At 56.0% G+C, this 24,110-nt stretch overlaps 1 protein-coding gene across 2 annotated transcripts in view; it reads left to right on the forward strand.

The window, feature by feature from the left end:
- The first annotated feature begins 867 nt into the window (after positions 1 to 867).
- Positions 868 to 24,110, forward strand: part of SETD2 (SET domain containing 2, histone lysine methyltransferase) — a 51,554-nt gene continuing 28,311 nt past the window's right edge. For both annotated transcript variants that reach the window (XR_004747866.1, XM_035316119.1), the window contains exons 1-8: positions 868 to 984; positions 8,840 to 8,855; positions 11,347 to 15,782; positions 17,979 to 18,110; positions 19,031 to 19,159; positions 21,400 to 21,523; positions 22,783 to 22,860; positions 23,165 to 23,262. Coding sequence is in view for 1 of the 2 variants with exons in the window: in XM_035316119.1 (XP_035172010.1) it covers positions 947 to 984; positions 8,840 to 8,855; positions 11,347 to 15,782; positions 17,979 to 18,110; positions 19,031 to 19,159; positions 21,400 to 21,523; positions 22,783 to 22,860; positions 23,165 to 23,262 (5,051 nt within the window). In the remaining variant the exon portion in view is untranslated. The remainder of the gene's footprint in view (positions 985 to 8,839; positions 8,856 to 11,346; positions 15,783 to 17,978; positions 18,111 to 19,030; positions 19,160 to 21,399; positions 21,524 to 22,782; positions 22,861 to 23,164; positions 23,263 to 24,110) is intronic.

Consider the following 24,110-nt stretch of genomic DNA (forward strand, 5'->3'; position numbering starts at 1 on the left):
TGGGGCTGATTTCGGGGGTCCCAGTTGTCCTTGGGGGTCCAGCGTCCCGGTGCTGATCCTGGGGGGTGCTGGTGTCCTGGGGCTGATCTGGGGGATCCCAGTTGTCCTTGGGGGCCTCGGTATCCTGTTACTGATCCCAGGAGGTGCTGCTTGTCCCAGGGGGTGCTGGTGATCCCAGGGGGTCCCGATGATCCTGGGGGGGGGGTGTCCCGGTGGTCCTTGGGGGTCCAGTGTCCTGGTGCCGATCCCAGGATCTGCCGTTTGTCCCAGGGGGTGCTGATGATCCCGGGGGGGGGGGGGGGGGGGCCGGTGTTCCGGGGCTGATTTGGGGGATCCCAGATATCCTTGGGGGTCCCGGCGTCCCCGTACCGATCCCGGGGATCCCGATGATCCTGGAAGACCCCCACTTTTCCTTGGGGGGGGGGTGGGGGGGATCCCAGCATCCCGCTACCGACCCCGATGCCCGCCGCTTGCCCCCCTGCTCCCGAGGGCCGACCCCGGCGACCTCCCTGCCTCCGGAGGGGGGCTCCTCCCGGTTCTCCCCGGCCCAGCACCGCCGCCGACGAGGAGGGGGAGCGGCGGCAGCGGCGGCGGCAGCGGCACCAGCAGCGACGTCGCGGCGGGGAGGAGCCGGGGCCGTGCCGGGGCGGACTCGGCGCTCAGGCGGGCGGCCAGGGGCACGGAGCGGCGCGGATGGCGGGGCCCCGCCGGCGGCCGCTGCGGAGCGGGGCCCGGCGGACGATGTGAGGGAGGAGGAGGCGGCGGCGGAGCCGAGCCCCCGCCGGGCTCGGAGGGCGGACAGCGGCCTCCCGGCCCCGGCCCGGCCCCCGCTCTCGGCGGCTGGGGCCGCGCTGCCGGATTCCCCCCCCCCCCCCCCCTCCCCTTCGTCCCCCGTCCCTCCACCCCCTCCCGCCCTCCGCTCAGCCCCGACGGCCTCGGCCCGACCATGGGGGACTTCTACGACCCGGAGCACCCCACCCCGGAGTAAGCGCGGGCAGCACCGGGGCCGCCCCGGGGCCGCCGCCGCCTCCTCCCGGCCCGGCCCGGCCCCGCCTGAGGCCTTGCCGGGCCCCGGAGCCGCGTTCAAGGCGCGGGGCACGGGAAGGGGTCGGGGGGGGGGGGGAGCGGGGCAGCTTCTTCAGTTCCGTCTCCCGGTCCTTGCTCGCCCTCCGGTCCCGTTCGTCCTCCCCCTGGGAGCGGCGAGGGGGGAAGGCCGGGGTAGGCCGCGCATCCCCGGCCTTGCGTGAGCGCCGCGGCCGGGAGCCGGAGGGGGGAGGCCGGCAGGGGCGTGAGGGGGGGAGGAGGCGGCGCGGAGCTGAGGGGGAAGGAGGGGAAGGGGACCGGGGAGCGTTGCCCCCGCTCTGCCCCGGTCCCGGCTGGGCCATGCGGAGGGGTCTGGGCCCTTGGGGGCAGCGGGGAGGTGCGGACGTGTCCCGGGGGGGGCTTTTTGGTTCCTTCTCGGCTGTGTGTGTGCGGGGGGCAGCGCCTGAGATCCTCAGGGTTCTGTCCCCTCGGCCCTCCTCGTCCTGTCCCCGCTGTCTGGGGCTGCAGGGAGGCAAGGGGAGTGGGTGAAGGAGGTCGAGCCCCTGCCCCATTTTCTGACAGGAGGAAGAAGTCTCCAAAATGCAGGCAGGAGAAGGGAGAGCTCCTAATGGCCGGTGAATTCTGGTCCTCCCTTCAGCGGGGTTTCTCTAACCCCCCTCCACTACATCGTCCTGCTTTTATTGCTGCCTGTGGAACAGTTGCCCGTAGCGGTTTTTATGTTGTATTTTATTTTTTTCCTCGCTGGTTCTGAACGTTATCTTTGCATTTGGTATCTGTGCTATCTTTGCATTCGTAGACGTCCCCCCCCAAAGGATATGGGGCGCTCCGTAAGCTTTGCCTGCGCAGCATCGCTGACGGGCGGCCAGCTCGGGGCCGCGAGGAGCCAAACACCCGGTGCGCGGCGGCCCCGTGCCGCTGCTGGAGCGGAGTCGGAGCTAAAAACGGCACGTTTGGAGCAAGGACAGCAGAGCAAACCTCCCGAGCGAGCGCCGCGAGTCGTGCGCGCGCCCACCTGGAGCAGCTGAGGAGCTGTTTCAGCTGAAACGGTGCCTCGCTGAACGATGCCTGCGGTTTGAGCCCGCTGAAGGTCGGGAGAGACGGAGGATTTCGTGCTGGGTTTGGTTTCGCTGGCCGTAGTTCTTGAGGTCCTCTGGGACGTGATCGGTTGTGTGGGACGAGGAGCGAGCCCTGGAGGCGGGCACCGTGCTGCCCATGGGGCTGCTGCTCCTGCTTGTCCTGAGCGTTCCTTCCCATTGCTTCCGAATGGCTCCGCGGTTAGCCACCGAGTTCCAGCCTGATTTGGGTTTTTTACGTTCTGGGCTAATTTAGAGTGAAATGAATCCCGTCCCCGGGGGGCCGCAGCAAGACGTGAGGTCGGGGGCAGGGTAAGCGTGGTCCTGAGCATCAGCGCCCTGAGCTGGCGCGGCCCGGGACCCAGCCGCCTATTTCCAGCCGCCCGCCGCGGTGGAGATCGTAAACGCTCCCCGCCGTCCGCTGCTGCTGGAGGAGGTGGCTTCTGCCGCGTGGTCCCTGCGCCTCCGAGCCGCGGCGGAGCTCGTGCTGGGGGACCTGCGCCTTGGGTTTCCTCGGAAGAGTTTTGGGAGGTGCTGGCGGCGTTCGCTGGAGCCGCCCTCGAGCAGAGGAGCTTGGGGCTCGCTGTCGGTGCCCCCCGCTCGCCCGGCGGGCCGCGGCTTCTCCCGGAGGACACCGGCTCCTCTCGACCCTCGCTTCCCGAGGGACCGGGGGATCGTCGTCCCCTGCTGCGGGCGGGGGACTCCAAAGGTCCCACGCGGAGGCTGGGGGGCGGTGAGATGAGTCGGGGCGAGGCCCGGGGATGTCCCCAGCAGCTCCTGCCCGGGTGCTTTGGCAGGACCGGGGTTTGGCACCGCTGGCGCACCCGGAGGCTTTTAACGCACCTGGGGGTGGATCTGAACGGCCCCAAATCCCACTTTGCCCCTGGGGCCGTCCCCGCGGCCATCCCGAGCTTTTTGTGGCTCTGGGACTTGATTTTTTTTTTCGCGCCCGGATTCTGTTTGCTGCTTGGTTCCCCTGGCAGAGCCTCGGCACAAGGCCGAGACGCGCTGCTGCCGGCTCAGATCCCCGGCTCGGGTCCCCCGGTGTTGCCGTGAGCGGCTCCGGAGCCCAGGTTTGGGGCGTTTTGTGGCTTTCCGGCCAGGCTTTCAGGTGGTTCCCTCGCAGGGGCTCGGAGCTTCACGCGAGCAGGTGCCGCGGCGGCGAGAGGAGGGGCAGCGCCGCTCTAAATACAGCACCTCCCCGCGCGTCCTCGGGCGCGGAGCGAAGAGAGGCCGCTTTTTGGCTCTGTCGGCAGCACCGCTGGGTTTCGCCGAGAAGTCAGGAGAAAACACGACTCTGGCTGGTTTTTTGGTGGCTTTGGGCGCTTGCTGGAACAGATTCTGGTGTTTTTTTTTTCCTTTTCCCCTGCTTCTTGAAGGTTCGGCCTCTCCAGAAGGCGCTGCCCTCCCCGCCGCTGCCTCTCCCCGGTTTTATTCTTTCGGGATCAGTCGCAGGGCTCCAGGAGGAGGAACGTGGCCGGGGGGGGCAGAGCCCGGGGCCCAAGAGGAGCGGGTCAGGAGGCAGAAATTGATCGGAAATCAGAAAGCAGGAGGAGGAGGGGAGGAAGAGCCGAGCTTCTCCGCAGCCGTGCCCGAGCGAACCCCGCGTGCTCCGTGCCCAGCACCGCTCCGGCGCCCGCCTCGCCTCCCGCGGCAGCTCCGAGGGTTTTACAGGACGGGGAGCGCCGCGACGCAGCTGCCTTGATGCCTTGGGGCTTGAAATGCGTCCACCGAGCTTCACGTCTGGAATGGAGCCCCACGTCCCGGCCGATGGAGGGCAGCTCCTCACGCTCGGAGCGCCGAAAAGCTCTGGAGCCTCGAGCTCGTGCTTCCCCCCGGCAGCTTTCTGCTCCCCCGAGGGACGAGGGGTCCCGTTTCTCTGCCTCCCCCCAGTACTCACCTGCCTGTCGCCGGCTCGCCTTTGTCACTGGGCTCTTTTTTCTCCGTTGAATCGCCGTCGGACAGGTCGGGTTCAAGCCCTCGGCTCTTCGGGAGCCGGCGGTGCGGGGAGTTCGGTTCCTTCCTGCAATTTCTGGCCCTCGGCAGGGAACCCGCGCTCCCGAAGGACCCCAACACCTGCAGCGCTGCCCCACCCGGAGCTCGCAGGATTTCTCTCTCCAGCGTCTCCCCGGCTGACCGAGCCCCCCGTTGGGTTTTTTTCTCCCCCCCCCCCAGCCCCCCCCAGCTCCCTGTCCCGCACGGGGGCTTTTCGGTGCCGTGCTCGCGGCGTAGGAAGCCCCGGAAGCTCCGAGCGGGGTCGTGCTCGCCCTCCTCTGCTCCCTGCGGACGGGGGCAAAGCTCCCTGCGGGTGGAGCGGGGCCTGGATGCCCGCTGGAGGCCTGCGAGGAGGAAGAAGGGCAGGAGGAGGAGGAAGAGGAGGAGGAAGAGCAGGAGGAGGAGGATGGGTGGAAGCCCCTGCTGGAGGAGCTGCCCCCAGGACCTGCCCCCCAGGGGAGGGGCCGCCTTGCTTTGCCTTTTGTTGGTTGTTTTTTTTTTCCCCTTTTTCCCCCCCCCTGCTTTCAGCACCCAGACCCCGAGCGCTGCCCAGGTGAGGTGGAGCCGCCGGCGGCAGCGATGACCGTAAGTGAGCGCAGAAATTCATGGCGGCGCCGACTGTGAGCGCGCGGGTTCACGGCCGATGATTTTATCGTGGAACTCGGCCTGCTCGCAGGCTCCTCGCCTCCCTCGGCCGGCCCTGCGGGGTGCTGGAGGGAGGCTGCGTCCTCCGAGCCTCGTGCTGGTGGCCCTTGGAAGCCAGGAGCCGATATTTAAGCAGGATTTCTCCCCCCCCCCCCCGCCTTTAATTCCTGGTGCAGACGGTGCTCGACGAGAGCCCTCTTCCTCCCCTCCTCTTCATTTCCCCCTCTCCTCCTGGAGGTTTGCTCGCTGCCTGCCGGGGAAGGGGCTGCGCGGGCTCCCCGGCCTCATCCCGCGCCTCCCTGCAGGCTGCCGGCTGGCACGGAGCGGGCGTTTTTCAGCCCGTGCCCGTTTTTCAGCCTGCCTTTTCCCCCCAGCAACCGGGAAGGGAAGCTCGTGGTGAGGATTGAGGGTGCCGGGAGCTCTCCGTGCTCCCTCCTAAAGCCTCCCGGATCCGCTCCCCGTGGCCGGCGGGGTGCCGGGCAGGGGAAGCAGGGCTGGGGGCATGACTGGGGGCACGGCCCCGCTCGCAGCTGCTCCCACCTCAGGTTCTGGAGCCGTCGGCTGGGTTTCCAGCTTCTGTTTGAAGGAAAACGTTTGATTTCCCCCCCCCTTCCCGCCTGGTTGTGCTGTAGCCTTTCCTCTGCGGGGTTTATGGGGGGTTTATCGGGGTTGTGTGTTAACTCCCTGCCTTGTTTCCAGCCGTGCAGCACCCGGCGGTCCGTAAGTTTGGACGCGGCGAGCCCGGCGCCGCGCACCGCGGAGCTCGCAGGCGTTTCGCACCGCGTTTCTTTCGGTTAATCGCAGGGGCCGCCGCTGATTTGGCCTCGTTTCCCATCCCCAGCCGGACACGGCAGAGATTCACAAGGCAGGCAGTGTGCTGGAGCTTCAGAGCTCTGAGTCTGACAAAACCGCTCCGCCTCGAGCTTGTCACCAGCTGCAGCGCACTCGGAACCCGGCGCCTGGCGGTGAAATCCACGGAGATTTCCTTGCCCTTAGCACTCGGGGGGGTGCCCCGTTCAGCTCCCCGCGTGGGCAGCTTTCTGTGGGTTTGTGCCCGAAATCGCTGCCATTTCCTCCGGGATTTGGCTTTCGAGCTTCGTTTCCCTAAGAAAGGAAGGCAATCGCTGGCCAGGTCGGCTTGCAGATGGCCCTGTGCTAATGCCTGCATAATGCCCGCCTCGGTGCGCTCGGGGCGAGGCTTTTTTGCTCTCGCAGGGTCGTTAGCCCTGCAGATGCTGAGATAAAAAGAGCTGGAGGCTTCCAGAGTTCTGTCTTTAAAAAGAGGACCTAGGGGAGCTGAGGCTTGTCATTTAGCCTGGGGTCATTCGGTTTCGGTGCTTTTTTAGCATAAGCAAAGCCCCCAAAGCCAAGGTCGTGATGAGAACAGCCGCTTAAAAAGGAGGGAGAGGTGAAAAGGAGAGAAGTTTCATTCACCCCGCGCTGCTGGAGCGCCTGGGGGATGCTGAACCTCGCAAGAAAAACGCACCTGCGTTTTTTTTTTGGGGAGGCGCAGAACTCCTCCGCGGGGGCGTGGGGGTTGGGGATCTCCCGGCAGCGGTGTGGGTTCGTGCTGTGGCTGCAAACCAACCCATCGTGCCGGTACCTCGCAATATTCGGCTCTGGCTGGCGGCCCGGCGCAATCCTTCTTGGATTCGTACGTCGGGGCAGGTGGCTCGTGGCGAGTGCTACCCCCTTAGGCTGCTGTCGGCAAGGAAAAGATGGTAAAATTCCCGATTTATTAATTTTTTTTAACTTCACCAGGCGCTTGCTGGCAGGTTGCTCGATGTTGTCTGTTTCGCTTTGCGTTCTGTTTCGGGTTTCCGCAAGCCCTTCCTCTTGAAATTTCCCGGGAATAAAGCCGGTAAATGCCGGAGCCCAGCGCTGATTTTAACAGCTCTTCCTTTTACGCCTCTGAGGACAGCGAAGAGCGGCCAGAGGGAGGCGGGCAGGGCTGCGGCTGGGTGTTGGGACGGCGTCCCCCGGCTCGGGCACGATCCCGCTTTGCTTCCTCGCTCTCGTATCGTGGAAAAGCCGCGTAACTCCCAGCCCGGCGTGGGAGGAATTTGGCAACCCGTTCCCGAGCGAAGAGCCGCCGCGTTACCTAATTTTGGAAATCTATTTTGGGCTTTGAGCCGGGGCAAAAGGAAGAGGCTGCGGCCCCGGCTGCCTCCTCGCCGCTCCTCCGCCTCTTCTGCGATACCACCACGGGACGGAGGAAGAAAAATGCTCTGTTTTGCCTCAAAATCAGCTTCCCCCCCGAAGCCTCGCTCCCAGCAGAAGTGAGAGCAGCCGGATCATCCTCCCCCTAACGCTCGCTCTCTCCTCGAAGACTTCCTCTGGGTTTTGAAGCATCTCAGCTGATTTTTCCCCCCCTAAAGCACCCCAGATCGCAGGTACGTGCTCTCGAGGCCGAAAGCTGCACCGGGGACCCGAGCTTGCAGCCGGCTCCGGCCGTGCCCTGGTGCTGCTGCTGTGCAGGACGTGCCCCCCCCCCCCAGCCGAGTGCTTCGGAGCTCGTGGAAGTTTTATTCTTAGCCTGCAGGTTTTGGAGCCCTCTGCTCTGCCTCCTTGCCAACGTTTTGAGCTTCACGCTGGGTTTGGGCAGCTTTCCAGCAGCGGGAGCAAAAGCGGGTGGTTGCTTCCTTCGCCCTGCCAGCGGGTACCCGGGAATACCGGACTCCCGTACCCGTCTCCCGCTCTGTTCCCACTGGTGTCCGTGTTTTCCCGTGGCAGCACACCCTTCTTTCTGCCTGGTCTGGGACTGGCAGCTTTTCCCCGGTGGTTTTCGCCCCGGGCTGCGTCACCGATGTGAACGTTCAGCGTTGGGGCTTGGCCGTGCTTCACCTTGGTGCTGTTCTCCCCCCTCAACGCTCGCTTTTGACTCAGGCCGTCGTCGTTCCCCGTGGCCCTGCGTTGCGGGAAAGTCCTGAACTCCACCTCCTGCGATCCTAAAAAGCTTTTTGCTCCTTTGGGGCAGTAAATTCGTGTCAAAATGCCGTTCTCGCAGGGCTTCTGTCCTCCCCGTCGGCGCTGCGCGGAATTAATGGCGTTCCCAACCCCATTCCATCACCTTTGTGTATCCACAGCTTGCTCCAGCTCCTGGGTCGTGTTTCCTCGATAAAAACAAGCCGTGTTACTGCTGCTCTGCGGGTGATTTATACCCCGTTAACAAGCTTTATCAACCGGACCCGAGCCTTTGTCGTATATTACTGCTGGCGACAGCGGCTTGCTCCTCGTTCTGGCTTGATGAGTGCTGAAATGGGGAGATACCCGGTTGCTCCCGTGCCGTCGTTGCAGAAACGAGCCTGAAACCTCTGCCTCCGTTCGCCTGGTTTCCATTTAGGGGCTCCCCGGGTGGCGGGCACGGTGAGACCGGAGCGGCGCGGTTCTTCCTCCTCGCTCGCGGGGAAGCGGCTCGCCCGGCGGGACCGAGCACCGAGCGTAAGGAGGGACGCGAGGAGGGCTGGGCTTCCCCTTGGCAGCTTCCCTGGGAGCCAGGTGGTGCTCAGCCCGCTCAGCGCCGAGGGGCTGAGCGCCGAGGAGCTGCGGTCTTCAATCCTACGCGCCGCGGGTTCACGGCAGGTGACGCAGCGCTAAGGTGTGCGTCGGGGCCTCTGCCTGTGCAGCTATTTCTGAGCGTGCGGAGGTGATGAGAGAGGAGGAGCTTTTGCTACTCCACGCCTGCTGAGGAAAATACTAAACCAGGAAGAAAAACACATCCCGATTGCTGCGTCTCGCCCCCCAGGCTCTGACACCTGCGTTACCTTCGCAGCATCGCCTCTGCTGAAGCAGGATCCTGGCTGGCTCGCCAGCCATCCAGCAGGCTGCTTGGTGTCAGAAGGTTTGCTCTGGGTGTCCATGCAGAAGGAAGGTTTGCTCTGGGTGTCCTTGCAGAATTGCCGGCGTTCAGGTCCCCGAGGTGCCCTCCGACGCTGCCGGTGTCTGGGTGCTGGCTGGCGCGGCCACGCTTGTGGTGGTAGAGGTCTAATAGAGGCCTAACGTTGTGTTTCTTGGTTCTGCCTGGTGTTCACACCTTCTTTCTGTGTTTTCTTTTGCATGTTTCCTCGGCTGGATGGCAATAGAGAAGAAGAAAATGAGGTGAGTAAAATGAATTCCTTTTTTATGTCACTCCCCAGTTAGGCTTTACCTGGCGCAGTTGTTCTGAGTTGCGGATTCCTTGAGCCTTGGGTCCGGGTAAACCAAAGGGCAAAACCAAACCCCACCTGCTTGGACGGGGACAAGAGGCACCCTCACGTCCCAGCCCGGTGTTTTGGGGTGCCTCCAGGTCAGCCGTCAGGTCTGGGGGGAAGGGGAGCGCCCTCAGTGCCACCTCCGCGCTCGCAGAAAACTTTCCGGGACTGGAGCGTTTTATAACACCCCAGCCGAGGAAAGACCCCCGCTAATAATTTTGGATGCTTCAGGACCACGTCTGCTCCGGTGGAACGTGCTGTGCGTGCTCCTGCCTTCCCAGCGACTGGAGAGCCGCGGGGGCACTGCCTCGTGCTGCTCCAGTTGTTCCTCGGCACTCATTCATCTCCGCGGAGTGCGCGGAGCGAGCTCCTGTCGCCTTCCCCTGCCGCGCTACGCCCACAGCAGCGTGCTGGGGAGCGTTTGCCGTCCGTAAGACATGAAAGGCAGGAGAACTTTTCCACTCTTTTGCCAGTAATTGCACCCTATTAAATTTCAAAAGCTACCTGTGGAATAGATTTCACATTTCTGTAAGTCATGTTTTTTAAACTCGGTGTTATTTAAGGAAAAAAATCCCTGGAAGGGGGAGCATGCGAGGTTGAAACATCCGTGCTGAGATGCATGATCTCTGCTGAATAGACATGAAAAGCAGCGGAACGAAGCTCAGCAGCTCCTTTTTTTCCCTCCACTCCTGTGTTTTGTGCAAAGGTGGCCGTACCCAAACCCCGTTACCCGTGTGCAAGCTCAGATTTCAGCTCTGTTGTGCTTAGAGGTGGAAAGATTTGAATCAAAACACTGGCATACATTTCCATAACTGTGGATTTTGGACACAAATGATTTCACCAGAGTTCTACCAAGAAAACTCCAGGATGCTGATGCACCGTGTACGATTTTTTAAATATAAATAGCCTATAATTGGCATAATGGGTGAATCCAGTCCATGGTAAGAGTTTGGATTCAGATTTGGGGAGACTCCTTCCCTTAGACGTCCAGATCGGTGTGAAGATAGGAACCTGATTTCTCACGCTTGCCCGGGTCGAGTGCCACGTGGCCGTGCCCCTTTTCAAGGCCGCTGTTACCTGGGCGCCCTTTCGGCATCGGTGCTTGTTTCAGGGCACCCTGAGGGGGCACCCGTTTTAAAGGAGTCCCATTTTTGACCCAGTGGGTGCTAGGCTGGGTAGCCAAGACGAAGTCACGTGGAGGCCGTGACGTGCTTTTCCCAATTAAAATAGTAAAACCGCCTGTTTCATCGATTATTTTTGTATAAATGACACCTCAGCATGCAAACAGGCTGGGATGGGGTTTCCATTCCACCACCTTCCTTAATAATTTACCAGGGTGCCTTTGGCCTTAGCAGCTGTGCATTGTTTTGCAGAAGTTAAACGATAACTAAGCACGTAGCACGTCACCGTGGGCAGCAGGAAACCTCTGCTGCTGCCAAAGGAGTGTTCACGCAGTAGTTACGGGGGGGAAACCTCGCTGCGGACGGTGTTTGACTGCTGGAACTGCTTTCATTGGGGTCAGGCTCCTCACCCAAAGTGTCATTGCACGAATGCAGCTTGGATTTATGGGGAAGATGGAGAGGAACACCCCTTCACCACAGCGTGGCCGCATTCGTCTTTAGGGATTGTGCTCTCGTTGCGCTGCGGTAGATAGCGGTAGAGCGGAGACAAGCCCGTAGCTTTAAAATAGGTGGACAGAAGCCAAGGTAAATAAACACACCGCTTTTTGCTCTGAAAATTGCTAATCTTGGGCTTTGATAAAGGCATTCTGCAAGGTGAGAGGTTCCTCGCTCTCTCTTGTGAGTGTTGACCTGCTTGTTAGCCTGAGACTTGTCGGGAAGCTCGAATGACCGAGGTAGAGCAGAATGTGGGGAAGGACACGGGGCTTAAAGCTGTGGCTGGAGCTCTTGGTAGCCTGATTCCCTCTGAAACCAGATGCATCCAGGTGCAGTCGGCTGGGGTGTGAAAACAAACATCCAGGGCTTAGGAGTGCAGGGCGTTCTGTGGTGTGAGACCACAGAAAGAGACCAAATGAAGGAGCGCTCTCCCTTCGATTAACTTTGTGCGTTGAAGCCTATCTCTCTTCTTTTTTTAATAAGAATTAAATGAAAAAAGGATCTTTCAGCTTGGTTATTAATAAGTCAGTTAAAAAGCCGCAGCCGGAATCCCAGAGGAGCTACTGTACAAGACTCGAAATGAGCGGATAATTGATTTTGATCAAAAGAGAGGCAGGCACGGAAAGCAGTGTCCCAGACTTCAGCCCAGGATATCAATTCCTATTTTTTAATCATAAAAAATTCACCAGGTAAAAGAAAATTGTTCAGTGCTCCTGTCGAACAGGGTTGTTTTTTTAAAAAAAACTTCCTCTAACAGCCTTTTTTTTTTTTTGTCTTTTCTAGGGCAAGACTGAAACCGTGCAGAAAGCTGGCTTTATCAAAGGCCCAGTGTTCAAAGGTGTTGCTTCTAGTCGCTTTTTACCCAAAGGCACCAAAACAAAGGTTAACCTTGAGGAGCAAGGAAGACAAAAGGTGTCTTTCAGCTTTAGTTTAACCAAGAAAACCTTACCGAACAGATTTCTGACCGGTCTCGGAAACGAGAAACAAAATGAAACTCAGAACTCCCCAGCAGTACCCCTTCAGACTGACTTTAACCCCAAAATTAAAATGGACCTTGGGGATGCTGCTGGTTCAGCTGAGGAGTCTTCACCTCCAAAACCGAAGGTAGAACTGGGGAAGATCCATTTTAAGAAACATTTACTTAGTGTCACTACCAAACCACCGCCACCAGCTGCAGCAGCAACGTTGCCCCCGTCGGCTCTGGCACCGGTAACGGAACCGGTGGCAGCGGCCGCGGACTTCCCGTCAACGCCGCCACCGCCGCCTCCACCTCCTCCAACAGCATCACCAGCAGCATCCATGCCAGTTCCCGCAGCAGCAGCCCTGCCACAACTGCCCGTAACGCTCACGTCGACGCTGTTGCTGTCGCCGCCTGTAGAAGCAGAAGTCCCGGCTTCGAAGGAGCTGTGTCGCGTAGCACCGAAGGAGGCTTTGGAGCTGGACGTCAAACAGGACGCAGTATCGCACGGTTTGGAAGAACACGTAGCCGTACACGCGGCCGAGCAGGTGGAAATCACTCCCCAGAAGGAAGATTCCCATATTGGGAAAGACGATGAGGTGTCTGACAGCTCAAAGGGTGCTTCTCTGTGCTCTAGGAAACAGGGTTCGAAGAGGAAGTTCTCCCAGTCCGACGGCACGTTGCTGGGCTCCGAGTCTGATGAAGACTCTGTGAGGACTTCTTCCAGCCAGCGCTCGCATGAACTGAAGATATCCAGTGCGGAAAAAGAGAGGGATCCCAGGAAAAGCTCTGCGTCGCTCAGGGGAGAAGAACTGGCGAAGTCCTCCTCGCGCTCCAAGTCGGACAGAGACGAAAAGTATTCTAGCTATTCTAAGTCAGAGCGAGATTCGCGGTATGCGTCCTCCCGATCGAGGTCAGACAGGGAGAGAAGGCGAAGCCGGTCTCACTCTCGTTCCCGGTCCGATCGGGGCTCCCGAACCAGCTCTTCGTACTCGAGGTCGGAGCGCTCGCATTACTACGAATCCGACCGCAGATACCACCGGAGCTCCCCTTACAGAGAAAGGACAAGATACTCCCGTTCGTACGCGGATTCCAGGGCGAGGGAGAGCTCTGATTCGGAAGACGAGTACAGGAGGACACATTCCAGATCTAGCGACTCGAGGCGCACGTCGTCCCACTCCTCTTCGTACAGAGATTCAAGGACTTCTTACTCTAAATCGGACAGGGACAGCAAAATAGAGTCATCTCATGCTGACATGGAGAGGAGAGGAAAGTCTTCTTCAAAAGCAGACAGAGATTCAAAACGGACTTCAGAAAGTGAAGTAACCAAAAGGTGCTCTCCCCTTAATGAGCTCGGGTATCGAAAGGGGACATCCCATTCTAAGCCTGACAGTAATGTGAATTCCTCCCGTTATAAGTCCACCCCTTCAAAGACCCCTGCGCCAAAGCCTGATAAATTTAAAAGTTCTTTCTGTTGTACAGAATCAGTTGAAGAAATAAAGCAGCAGTCTAATTCTCTAGATTTAGAGACCTCTTGTCTAAAAAGCAATGAGACCCGAGTGTCCATTGCAAAAAGATTTGAAAGGGAAAAGACACTTTCTCCATTAAATCAGTTAAATGATTCACCCCCTTTTAAAAAGACAGATGAATCAAAAGCTGGTTTTCCTCATTCAAGGTCCGAGGAACTTGCAGGAAATGAATGCCATGACAGTGTTACGGAGCAAGAAACTCTAGTAAAGGTAAAGCACGAGCAGTTAAGAACGTGTTTCCCTATGGAAATGAATATAAATGGGTCCCCAGAGGGTAGGTCTGATGACTTGGCAACTCTTAGTGCCTCCAAAACAGAGGATGTCGCAGCGTCTTCTGACGATAGCCTGTGTAGGTCGGAAGCGTCACCCGTCGTAAAGACGAGTAAGTTGTATCCGTTGCCATCAAATGGATTTGAGAGCACGTATGCCTCTAAAGAGCACGAGCTAGGCGATTCTCGTGTGCAGTCCAGCGAGTGTAGCAGCCTGTTTAAGGAAGCGGAGGCTCCGGTCCCAGAGCAGCAATGCGAAGCTATGCCTTTGCCAGTGGTGAATGTAGATCATTCTAAAACTTTAATCAAGCAGCTGGATGATCAGGCGACTCCATGTGACAAAACCAAAGAATCCGTTTTTTGCTACATTGCCGATGATGCTACCCCTTCTTTGTACCATTCGGAGGTTGAGATCGAAGTCGAACCAGCAGATCTGAAAGTTACTTCCGAGGCGTTTCTGGACGTGCACGTCGAGCCACAGACGGTGACGTGCGACTATGAAAGCACAGAGGATCAAAATTCAAAGTCTGCCTGTGAAGACGACCAGTATCATGTTAACCATTCCCATGAAACGAGCCTAGCCGTGGACAGCTCGAGCAGAGATTCCTCCCAGGACGGCTATTCCCCCCGAATCAGGTTGGACAATCCCGTGGTCGCGCAGCATCCCGAGGGAAACGTCCCCTCCAAGTGGGACAGGGCCCCGCCAAACCAATGCGAGAGGCCGCCGCACCGCTCGGAAGCTGAGGAGGTGCTCGAGGTGGACACTCGGCACGTCGACCTTCCTTCAGCGAAAGCCAAGCCGTCGTTCAGAGACGAGCATTCGTATTACTCCGAAGTGCCGCTGGAGCACCGCAGCAGAGAGGTCGCAGTGGAAGAAAGCGCGGTTTCCACCGAGGGAGTTGGGTCGGACGATCTGAAAGAGCAGGGCCTCGGCACGTCGGTTGAGGACGAAGGGAACGGGGCCTTGGTGGCTTCGGCTTTTCCAGACGCTTTGTTTCCGTCTTGCGACGTTGTCGTCACCGCGGAAGAAACGGAAACCGTGACGCAGGCCCCCACGTGTGACAGCAGCGGCGGCGCCTCCGAGTTCGTTCCCGCTCGCCACGACGATTATTCGGACACGGCCGAGAGCGACAGCGAGCCAGGAAGCGATGACAGCGACACGGAGGATTCTGATTCTGACGACGGCGCGCCACGGAAACGGCTCCAGTCTGTTGTGGTTATCCCAAAGAACTCGACCATCGCCACAGAGGAGAGCAGCCCGTGCTCGTCGCGGAGCAGCCAAGGCAACCGGCGCTACTCGGACCACTGGGACGACGAGAGGCCGGAGCCCAGCAGGCCTTACTACGAAGAGAGGCCAGAGAATACAGTGAGTAAGAACGGCCCCCAGGTAGAGAGCAGGTGCTCTCCTAGGGGGATGGAGAAGAGTCCAGCCTCTTCCACCGAGCTCAGCAGGAAGGAGCCCGAAGAGCTCCGGCCTGACGCTTGCCAGCCGCAGAGCGACGGCGTTGACAGTACGAGTCAGGCCGACCTAGCGGCAGACTCTGATGGCAAATCCAACCCGGACGAGAGAATGATGGAGCTGGTGTCCGTTGGTAGATCGGTTGGCCTGCAGGAAGAGCAGCCGTTTTGTCTGCCCGAGAGTTTTGAAAGCGCTGATGACTCCCGACACCAGGCCAACGCTTCCAAGCCGGACAGCAGGCAGGGGAAGGGTGGGCTTAATCAGTCTGGGCTCGGAGAGTTCTCCAAGGTGGACGGTTTTCACACAACGGAAGATTTGGGTGGTTTGGGCTGGGACTTCTCCCAGCCGGAGAAGCCCAGTAGCACCTATCAGCAGCCAGATAGCAGCTTCGGGGTCTACTCGGGCTACGTTTACCAGCCGGGTTCGGGAGCGTACAGCGGCTCTCAGAACTACTGGCAAGGCAACGGTTATTGGGATGCGAGGTCTGCTAGCAGGCCTTCTGGAATTAATTACGAACGAATTCAAGGACAAGTGCCGGATTCTCTAACGGAGGATCACGAGGAGGATGACCGCTGGGATGATGACTGCAAGGCTCGTTTTCCCAGCTCCCCGAGTAAATTCCATGCTCCTGAGCAGAAAGAGACAGGTTCTGTGCAAGCCCATGAGATCAGCAGCAATTCCACCAAGGAGCCGGTGTCTGTCGGGGAGAAAAAGGAGGAGGTGAAGGCTTTGGAAAAAAATGACGTGAAGGAGCGAGGGCCGCCAAAAAAAAGACGCCAGGAGTTGGAGAGCGACTCTGAGAGCGATGGCGACTCGAGGGAGAGGAAGAAGGTGAAGGCAGAGGGGGAGCAGGGGGAGGCGGCGCCGCAGGATTCCTCCATGGTCGGTCGCTTGTGCATCATGGACGACTTCCGAGACCCGCAGCGCTGGAAGGAGTTTGCCAAGCAAGGCAAAATGCCCTGTTACTTTGACCTGATTGAAGAAAATGTGTACCTGACGGAAAGGTAACTCCTTTTATTTATTTATTTGTTTTTCCTTTGACCGTAGCCGTTCTACATGTCAACTTGTATTTGATTCTGTGATAGCTTCTTTTAAGGCCACGTTGGTCCAGCAGGGAGGAGCGGGGAGGAAGCATGTCGCATTCCCTGGGTCTCACAGCGCTGCTCATAGAGGAGGAGACACTGGGCCAGTGCTGTGACCCCCATGGGGTCTCTTCTCCCAACCAAAAAAATAATTACAGGATCTGGAGAGGTGCCAGTGATGGGAGGGTATGGAGGGAGGGTCACTCATGACCTCCTTCGTGGCATCCCTTCTAGCTTGCCCTGACATGGGTGGCAGGCAGGACTTGCCCACTCGAGATTCCCAGCATCAGCACCAACTCAAGTTGTTCTTGTGCCCACAGTAGCTTGCAGAAATGATTTTTTTTTCTTCCTTTTTTTTCTTCTTCTTCTGTGTTTTCTGCTGTCCACCGTTCATCTGAACGTGGTGGGGCTGCAGTAGAGCCCAGAGCAGTGCAGCAGCATCACCTGCGGGCTTGTCAGATCTCGTCTGTTCAGAGCCCCCAAATGACAGCTCTCTCAAGACCGAGGGAAATCTGGGCGTGGGAAAGGTTCTGGGCACACGCTGGGTGTTTTCAAAGGCTTTGGGTGCTTGCACGTAATTATTTGTCGTCTCAAACGAGATATTTTAGCTCTAACAGCTGTGGTTGGCAATACCAGAGGTAAGCTGCTGATGGATGAATCCTTTTGCATGGGAATATGGAACAGGATGTGATCATTTGAAAAAAAAATATCTGTTCTGAGCTCTGGGCTTCGGTAAGTGTGTTGCTTCAGAGCTCAAAAACCTTCATCCTTGCCTAAAATACACACTCTGGCTTTAATGGGTAGGTCGGAGCTCCTTACGAGGTTGTATCCAGTCCTAATTCCTTGTGCAGCCTGGGGTAAGGCCTGCTCAGCGTTTCTACCCATCAAAGCTCCTTTCTCACCTCGGGATGCCTCCCTCTCGTAGCCTGAGGCAGAATGAAGCGGGGCTGCGTTTTTCACACACCCAAATAAACCCCAAACCTTTCTGCACCGACCCGCAGCGAGGGCACGGTGCGGCGCGGGGGAGCCTCGCACGTGCGGGTTTACACACGCGCTGCGTTTTTTGTAGGGGGTCTTGCTCCTCAAGTGCTTGTTGCTGCATTTGGCTGCTCTGAACCACGTTGTTCGCCGAAATGCTCTAACACATTTATGTAAAAAAACATATTCTTAATTCAGAGTCGGAATGCAGACCACTTACGTGTAGACAAAACTTGCTATTTATTTTATTTCAATCCATTTTTTTTAAGCCTTTTTTTGTCCTCTTGGGATCCTCACTCCAAAGCATTTCCCTTGCGAGGGCTGATCATCCTGTGGCAACTAAAATACCACGTAGCAGATGTTTTTGGTGCCCTGCCTTTGCTGTAACTCCCGTTTTCGTATGTTTTTTAAAATCATCTTATTCGACAGTAAAGCAGAGGTTTAAGTAGCTAAACCCTTCAATCTGCTTTATTAAAAGAATGCTTTTTAAAAACGATACCTGTGCTCGCTGACGCTTTATATGTTAATGTTTTAGAACATAGCTTTTCTCCTGGCCTTTGAATCAGCGGAACCAAATGGGACCTCAGTCCCAAATGGGCTGAGGCTGGAGGGAGCTCTGGAGATTGTCTCCGTAGCATTATACGTGATTACAGAACACAGTATTTCCAAAGAGGCCAATCAAAGCCTTTTACCCTCTTAATTTAAACCTTCCAACTTGTACAGTGTGGTGAGAAGTCTTCTAGCTGTAAAAGTTAGGACTGGCTTTTCTGGAAATGGGCTTCTTGTAGGATGAAATAAAGGGTTTTGGGGGCCTGCCTCTGTGTGCAGGTACGTGGATGCACACAGCTACCTTGAAAGTCCAACTGGCTTGTGTGCCCTCAGGAGAAGAAGAAAAAAGTGAAATATCCTGGGATGTCTTTCTGAGAATCGTCTTCTGTGATCAGGAAGCCATCACCTCCTGCTCCAGACAAACCAAGTGGCCGTGATTACCCACGTGCCTTCTTGTGGTTGTCCAAAGGCAGTCCCGATGTCCGGTTTCTACAGAAGAAATTACTTTCCTCCAGGAACAGTTGATAAAGAGGATTGATTTCCCTGCCCCAGCACTATCTCAGCTGTGTTTCAATGACTTGTCTTCCATAGGAAGAAGAACAAATCCCACCGGGATATTAAGCGGATGCTGTGTGAATGCCCTCCTCTCTCCAAGGAGGAACGAGCTCAGGGGGAGGTTGCTTGTGGAGAAGACTGTCTCAATCGCCTGCTCATGATCGAGTGGTAAGTCCTGCTTCTTGAGTGGCCAGCGTTGTACGTGGGATGGCTCGGGAGCCCTTAAAAGAATTCAAACCTTTCCGGTCGTTGGCAGCAAGCTGTCTTTGTGCTCCCATTTTCACTGGCTGGTGTGGATTGAGCTTCAGAGCCAGTACCAGCATTTAGATCTGACCTTAGGCACTGGCTTAGAAGATCTTCCTCAGCAACCTCCTGCTAAAACCGACTGCCGAGGCCTGGAGTCCTCTGCTCGTGAGGTTTAATTCTGCTCTGTCGTAAGCATGGTTGAAGGGAGAGAGTGAGAAATGCAGATGTAGCTCTGAGAGAGATCCTCATCTCCTTTCAGTTCTCCTTTGAGAGAAGTCCGTGCCCTCCCCAGAGCCTTAGCAGCCTTCTGCTCATCTCTCCTCTCCTGGAAGAGGTTGGGAGGCCGAGGAACTGTTGCTTGGCATGAGCAGGAGGCAGGGGCTGGGTGCATGTGGCTGGGATTTTGATAGTCACGGCAAGGGATTGACACCCTGGCATGTGGATGGTTACCAGCTGGGGTGGAAGGAAAGGAATTACCTGGCAGAAGCCCTGCCCTTTGTTTTTAATTTAGCCCAGGCAGCAGATGTAGGGGAAGGGGAGATCTCGGGGGAGGAACCCATAAAAACGTGGAGAGAATTGGCCACTTCAGCCCATTCTGATTATCCGGCGTACAAGTGCAGTAGCATTTGGATTGAAAAGGTTTTTTTTTTAATCTTTCCAGAAATAAATTGTCTGCATTTGCATGTTGACAGTCAGATGGTTCTGCTTTTTATAGCAAAACGCGTTTGAAAGTTTTACACTGAATTGATTACGGTTACTCGGTATCTCTTCCCCCATCGGAGCTGTTTCTGTGACCGCTGCCGTCCTGCTGGGAATTGATTTGTTCCATTTCCTTCCCTTAGTTCTTCCAGGTGCCCGAATGGCGACTACTGTTCCAACAGGCGCTTCCAGAAGAAACAGCATGCAGATGTGGAAGTGATCCTCACTGAGAAGAAAGGCTGGGGGCTCAGAGCTGCCAAAGATCTCCCATCGTAAGACTTTGCTCTCCGAATGACGTAGCTGGGCTCTTTCACTCCCTCGCGAATGGAAAATTAACGTGCTTGCAGTTGCTTAGCCTCACGGCTCTTAGCAATTTGCTGAATTTCTTCCAGTTTTCTATGCTCTCCTTGCTCTCTCTCATGTGTTCCTGGCAGTTACCTGCACGTACGTACCCTGAGTATGAGATCACCCACTCGGGTTTTACCCTCTTCCACCAACCTGTTCTCTGCTTTCTGGCAGACTTGCCTCTGGCTTCCTCTTGTGTTTAATCTGCGTTCCCTTCTCCCTGTGTTTGGCTCCGTCCCATCGCTTCAGAGGAGCGTCTGTTCTTTTTCTCTTCCCACCTCCGTGAAGCTTTTCCTCTTCTGGAGTCTTCCTCCTCCTGGCTGGACTGAAAAGAGAACCCGCGGGGCTCTTTCCTTCCCCGTTAGCCCGTCGTTATTTAGCTGCTGTGCTTCTTAGTCTAGTTCTACATCAGAGATGGTTGCAGGTCCAAGTCTGGTTTTGACTCGTCTCTATTTAGCTAAACTCAGATATTTCTTGGGTTTCTTGCACCTGGATGGGTGCCTTGGTGCACGAAGGAGCCGGCTGCACCTGAACATGAGTACTGCACTGTGCATGAACCCGTTGGCTTCCTCCTAGGGTGGCAGCAGGATGGGTGCCAGTATTGTTGGAATTACAGCCCTGGTCTGAAACGGGTGCTCTCTGAGAGGAAGCGTGGTGCCCGGTGCGTTTTGCTGCTCAGGTGCAGCGTGTGCAGGGAGCAGCTCTGGGACAGGAATGTCCTCTCACCACCTAGGACAGACCAAGGAGTTGCTGTGAGTCTTCTGCCACACCAATTGGTGCGTTCTCATAAGCCTGATAATAAAAAGAGCTTTAAGTCCTTGAGACAAGAAGTAGGACTGCGTCGATTCAAAGAGCTGCTTGGGGCTGAAGCACAAAGGTGCAGCAGGGAGGAGCAGGACAAACAGGAGGCAAATATGGGGAATTATTGGGAGGGTGTAGGTTTTGCCACGGGACACTGGCTGCATAAGGAGCTGCAGTGCTCCTGCAGGCTATGGGACATCTGGATGGATTTTTGTGCCCCCAGGTTCAGACAGCATCGTTTGTCGTGCGTGTCTGAGCCTGGGTCCCCCCTCGGATCCTCGCAGGGCATGCAGAAGTCAGCTGTGAAGCTCTGCAGATGAACAACAAAAAGACTTTGTAGGCTAAATTGGTGGCGTGTCTTGCTGTGAGGAAGCAGTGCTGTGCGCTGGGAGTTTCACCAGGCGCTGTGATTTACATTTCAAAAGGCTGCGGGATGGGCACGGGCAGTCTGCTCAGTCTCAAGTGCACGAGAGAGAGACCGTGAGCTCGAAGACTATCTGCCTCGAATTTAATTGTGCAAAGATTTTCTGCAACTGGGGGTATTTTAGTGAGTTTCCGTGGAAACTTCTTTTTTTTTTTTTGCCTCTGTAGAAGACAAAGATTTCTGTTGAGGAATCCAGCAATGGATTCTGACACTCCTAAGAGCGCTGTGGGTCTTCGAGCAGTGTCTTTTACTGCTACATCAAACACACGAGGCTAATTCATGGGGGAAGAGGCTTGATTGCTTTAGAGGAATGCCAGGTTATCCAAGATGCACTGCAAACAACCCAGCGTATGCAGGTATATTTAACCCAGAGAGCCTTCACCCGGGTTTAGGTAAAGGGCCACCGGGTTAAGTCGCTCTTCAGAGAAGCGATTGCTCTCTGTTACCGGTCTGTTGCGTGGGTGAGGGTGAGAATCGTGTTTCCTGGCTTCTGATCGCCCAGATTTGCCGGATACGTGGGGAGTGTCAGTGCCCTGGACTCGTAGCAAAACACAACCTAAGTCATTTAGGAGTGGAGTCACGTTTTATAAAACACTAACACGTGTGCAGGTAGCCCATCGGCCAGCGCGTTCAGGGAATCCTCCTCGTTTTCCTCTTCACGTGGCTGATGAAGTCTTGTTCTTTTAGCGAATAACCTCTCCCAGAAGGGAAGCTTTGTTCTTGCGTCCGGGCCTTTCGCTGGGGTGTTCCTACCCCACCTGAGCCGTGTGGCAGTGTCAGCAAGAAGTTCATCTGAAGCTGTTAGTGCTGTGCCCTGCAGCCCTAACGACAGGATGAGCGGGCCGCGCGTTGGGTTCCGAGAGCTCGTCTCAGTGGCAGTTATTTTTCTGTTACTTGCTCGCGGCCGAGCAGCCCGATACGTCTCCCTCGTGTGCTTTGCAGGAACACCTTTGTGCTGGAGTACTGCGGGGAAGTGCTGGACCACAAAGAATTCAAGGCGCGTGTGAAGGAGTATGCCCGCAACAAGAACATTCACTATTACTTCATGGCCCTGAAAAACGACGAGGTGAGTGGGGAAGCCACCAAAACGCTGCTCGGCGTGGGCTTAACCCTGCCTGCCTACAGCCCTGGCTCCGTGCGAACACACCGCGTGTGCAAGTCAGCATCTTGATCTGCCGTAGGTGTTTTCTTAGGGGAAGGACACTTGGGCTGTCTTACTGCCCCTTTTTTACTCCGTCGCTCAGTCTCGGCGTGGTTTAAGAGAACTTTTGTGGCTTGACTGTATTCCAGGGTCCTTGAAATAGGTGAGAGGAAGAGGAGAAACTGTCCTTGTGTCCCCTGCCATGGGAAGGGATGGGGTTACGGGCCCACCCCTTCCACGTGAGCAAACACCTGTGGGGAGAAACCAGCTCTGGGAGATGCTCGGAGCTGAACTCGGCATTCTTTTCCCAACCTAAACCAGTCTAGGAAACCCAAGAAACCAAGTTTCCTTACTCCCCCAGCTCACAGAAGTAGGCTAAACTGGGCCACTTTCAGCTGGCGGAGCCCCTCCATGCAGAATTACCGTCATTGCAATATTTATACACCAGAAGTTCTTAATTATTTATCTTTGCTCCAGCTTATCAGCTATTTTAGACCCACGGAGCTGTGGAGCTGCAGTGCAGCGCCGCTTACCTTGGGCGGAGGGCCCTGGCCTGCTGCGAGCGAGGTGTATAAATAGAAACTCAATACCCTATTCTGCTCGTCCCTCCTCTGAAGATTTTTTTTGGGGTCTCGGTAGCTTTACAGTAAAGGAGCTAAAAATACTCCCGAGTGCTTTTTTCTTTTCCCTCCCTGTAAGCGGTTTTGGTGGCTGCCATGGGATTGTTACGTGATGGCAAGGGAGCACAGGGGAGTATTTTGCCCAGTTAGGGGGGGGGGCACACTGATCCACAAGGCAACGTTCACACCGAAATGCAATCTGCACAGCAAAGATGTTCAGCTTCACCCGCCCAGATACTCACTGTGCCATGTATCAGAGGGTCAGAAACTGATATTAAACATTTAGGATCCCAGCCACACTGAATTAACTCTGTATTAATTGGTAATGAAGACTAAGAACCACAGATCGGTTGCAAAGTGTTCTTTTTTTTGGGGGGGAGGCTTTTCTTATCCCTATAAAATCCGTTCTCTCCAAATCAAACGGCGTTGATGGTGACTTGTGCAGTGCTTGAGTTCTGTTGTGCCCAAGCACGCCATGTTCCCGGCTGCGCTGCTCGGGATTTCTGCCTGCTGCGCGGGGAGGAGAGGCTGTTCTGCTCTATTGGTTGTTTCTTTCCTTTTTAGATAATAGATGCTACCCAGAAAGGAAACTGCTCCCGTTTTATGAACCACAGCTGTGAACCGAACTGTGAGACACAAAAGGTAAACTGCTGGTTCGAAGCTGCTGCTGCTGGCTTCCCAACTTCACCGGCCTGCGACTTGGCAAGCTCGGCGTGACGAGCATTTCTCCTTCTTCTTGGTGTCTTTTCTTTGTGCGTGTTGTTGTAGCATCTCATTAGTCAAATGTAAACCTCCGAAACGGGCAAGTGCAGCTGATTCACTTGGCAGATGTAAAATTTATCACCCTTGCTTTGTGAAGGATTAGCCTTGCTAATTTAAGGCAAGAAAGAAGTCAAGCCTGGCTTTTGCAATAATCGTTGTCATCTTGTTTTTTTCCTTGCCTTAGTGGACCGTGAATGGGCAGCTCAGAGTTGGATTTTTCACCACCAAGCTCGTCCCGTCGGGTTCTGAGCTGACGTTTGACTACCAGTTCCAGAGATACGGGTAGGTTTCCTCTCTCTCTGCTTAAGCTGCTGCAAGTGGGTTTTGTGAGTGTTGATGCAACGAAGAAATCCTGCTACAAAACTGTTTGAAAGCCTCATCTAGCAGAGCGGTTGTAAACGAGCTGGAATTCAACTATATAGAACATTACCTGGATAAAGTTTCATCCATTACAAACAAGAGATTGAAAGAGGATTTAATGTTTTATTTCATAAGTCTTTTCCAGTATCACTTTGTTGGCTCTTCCTTACGCTTCATTCCATCTCACTGCAGTGGAAACTGCCCAGATAATTATCCGACCGTTTCTTTCCTCTGTCTATTAATCGGCCTAGCTCCAGGCTTGGCCATGCTCTTAAATAATGTCTCTTCTTTCCCCCCTGCCCATTGCTGTTTTACAACTTAATCAAAGCTTGCAGGAGCTGTAAAAGCCTGGCAGACAGCACGTTCCCTCTTCCTGCCTGGCTGCAGAGGTGCACGGCTGCAGCTTGGGCTTTGCTTCCCTTCTCTGCACTTGAGCTGAATGTTTTCTGTTCCTGCTCGTCCAGGTGAAGTTATTTCCCTCTCTTCAAAGTGATCAGCACAAAATAGCATCTGACAGCCGTCGAAGGACCTGCAATTATGAGATTAATTGTGGATCCATTTTATAAGCCCTAGGCATCTTCACCGAATATAGCTGTTCAATGAGTGCCTCTTCCTTTTCCTTCTGGATCCTGCTTTCTGCAACAGCACGGCTCTTCTGGAAGCAGAGGCCCAGAAACGCATCTTCAGTTGTGTTATGCCTCGATTCAGGCTAAAACGTCAGATGCTGTCACGTCGTTTTCTGTTCCACGCATTAATCAGGCACGGATCTT

This window comes from Oxyura jamaicensis, chromosome 2 (genome assembly GCF_011077185.1).
Source record: "Oxyura jamaicensis isolate SHBP4307 breed ruddy duck chromosome 2, BPBGC_Ojam_1.0, whole genome shotgun sequence".
NCBI classification, from domain to species: domain Eukaryota; kingdom Metazoa; phylum Chordata; class Aves; order Anseriformes; family Anatidae; genus Oxyura; species Oxyura jamaicensis.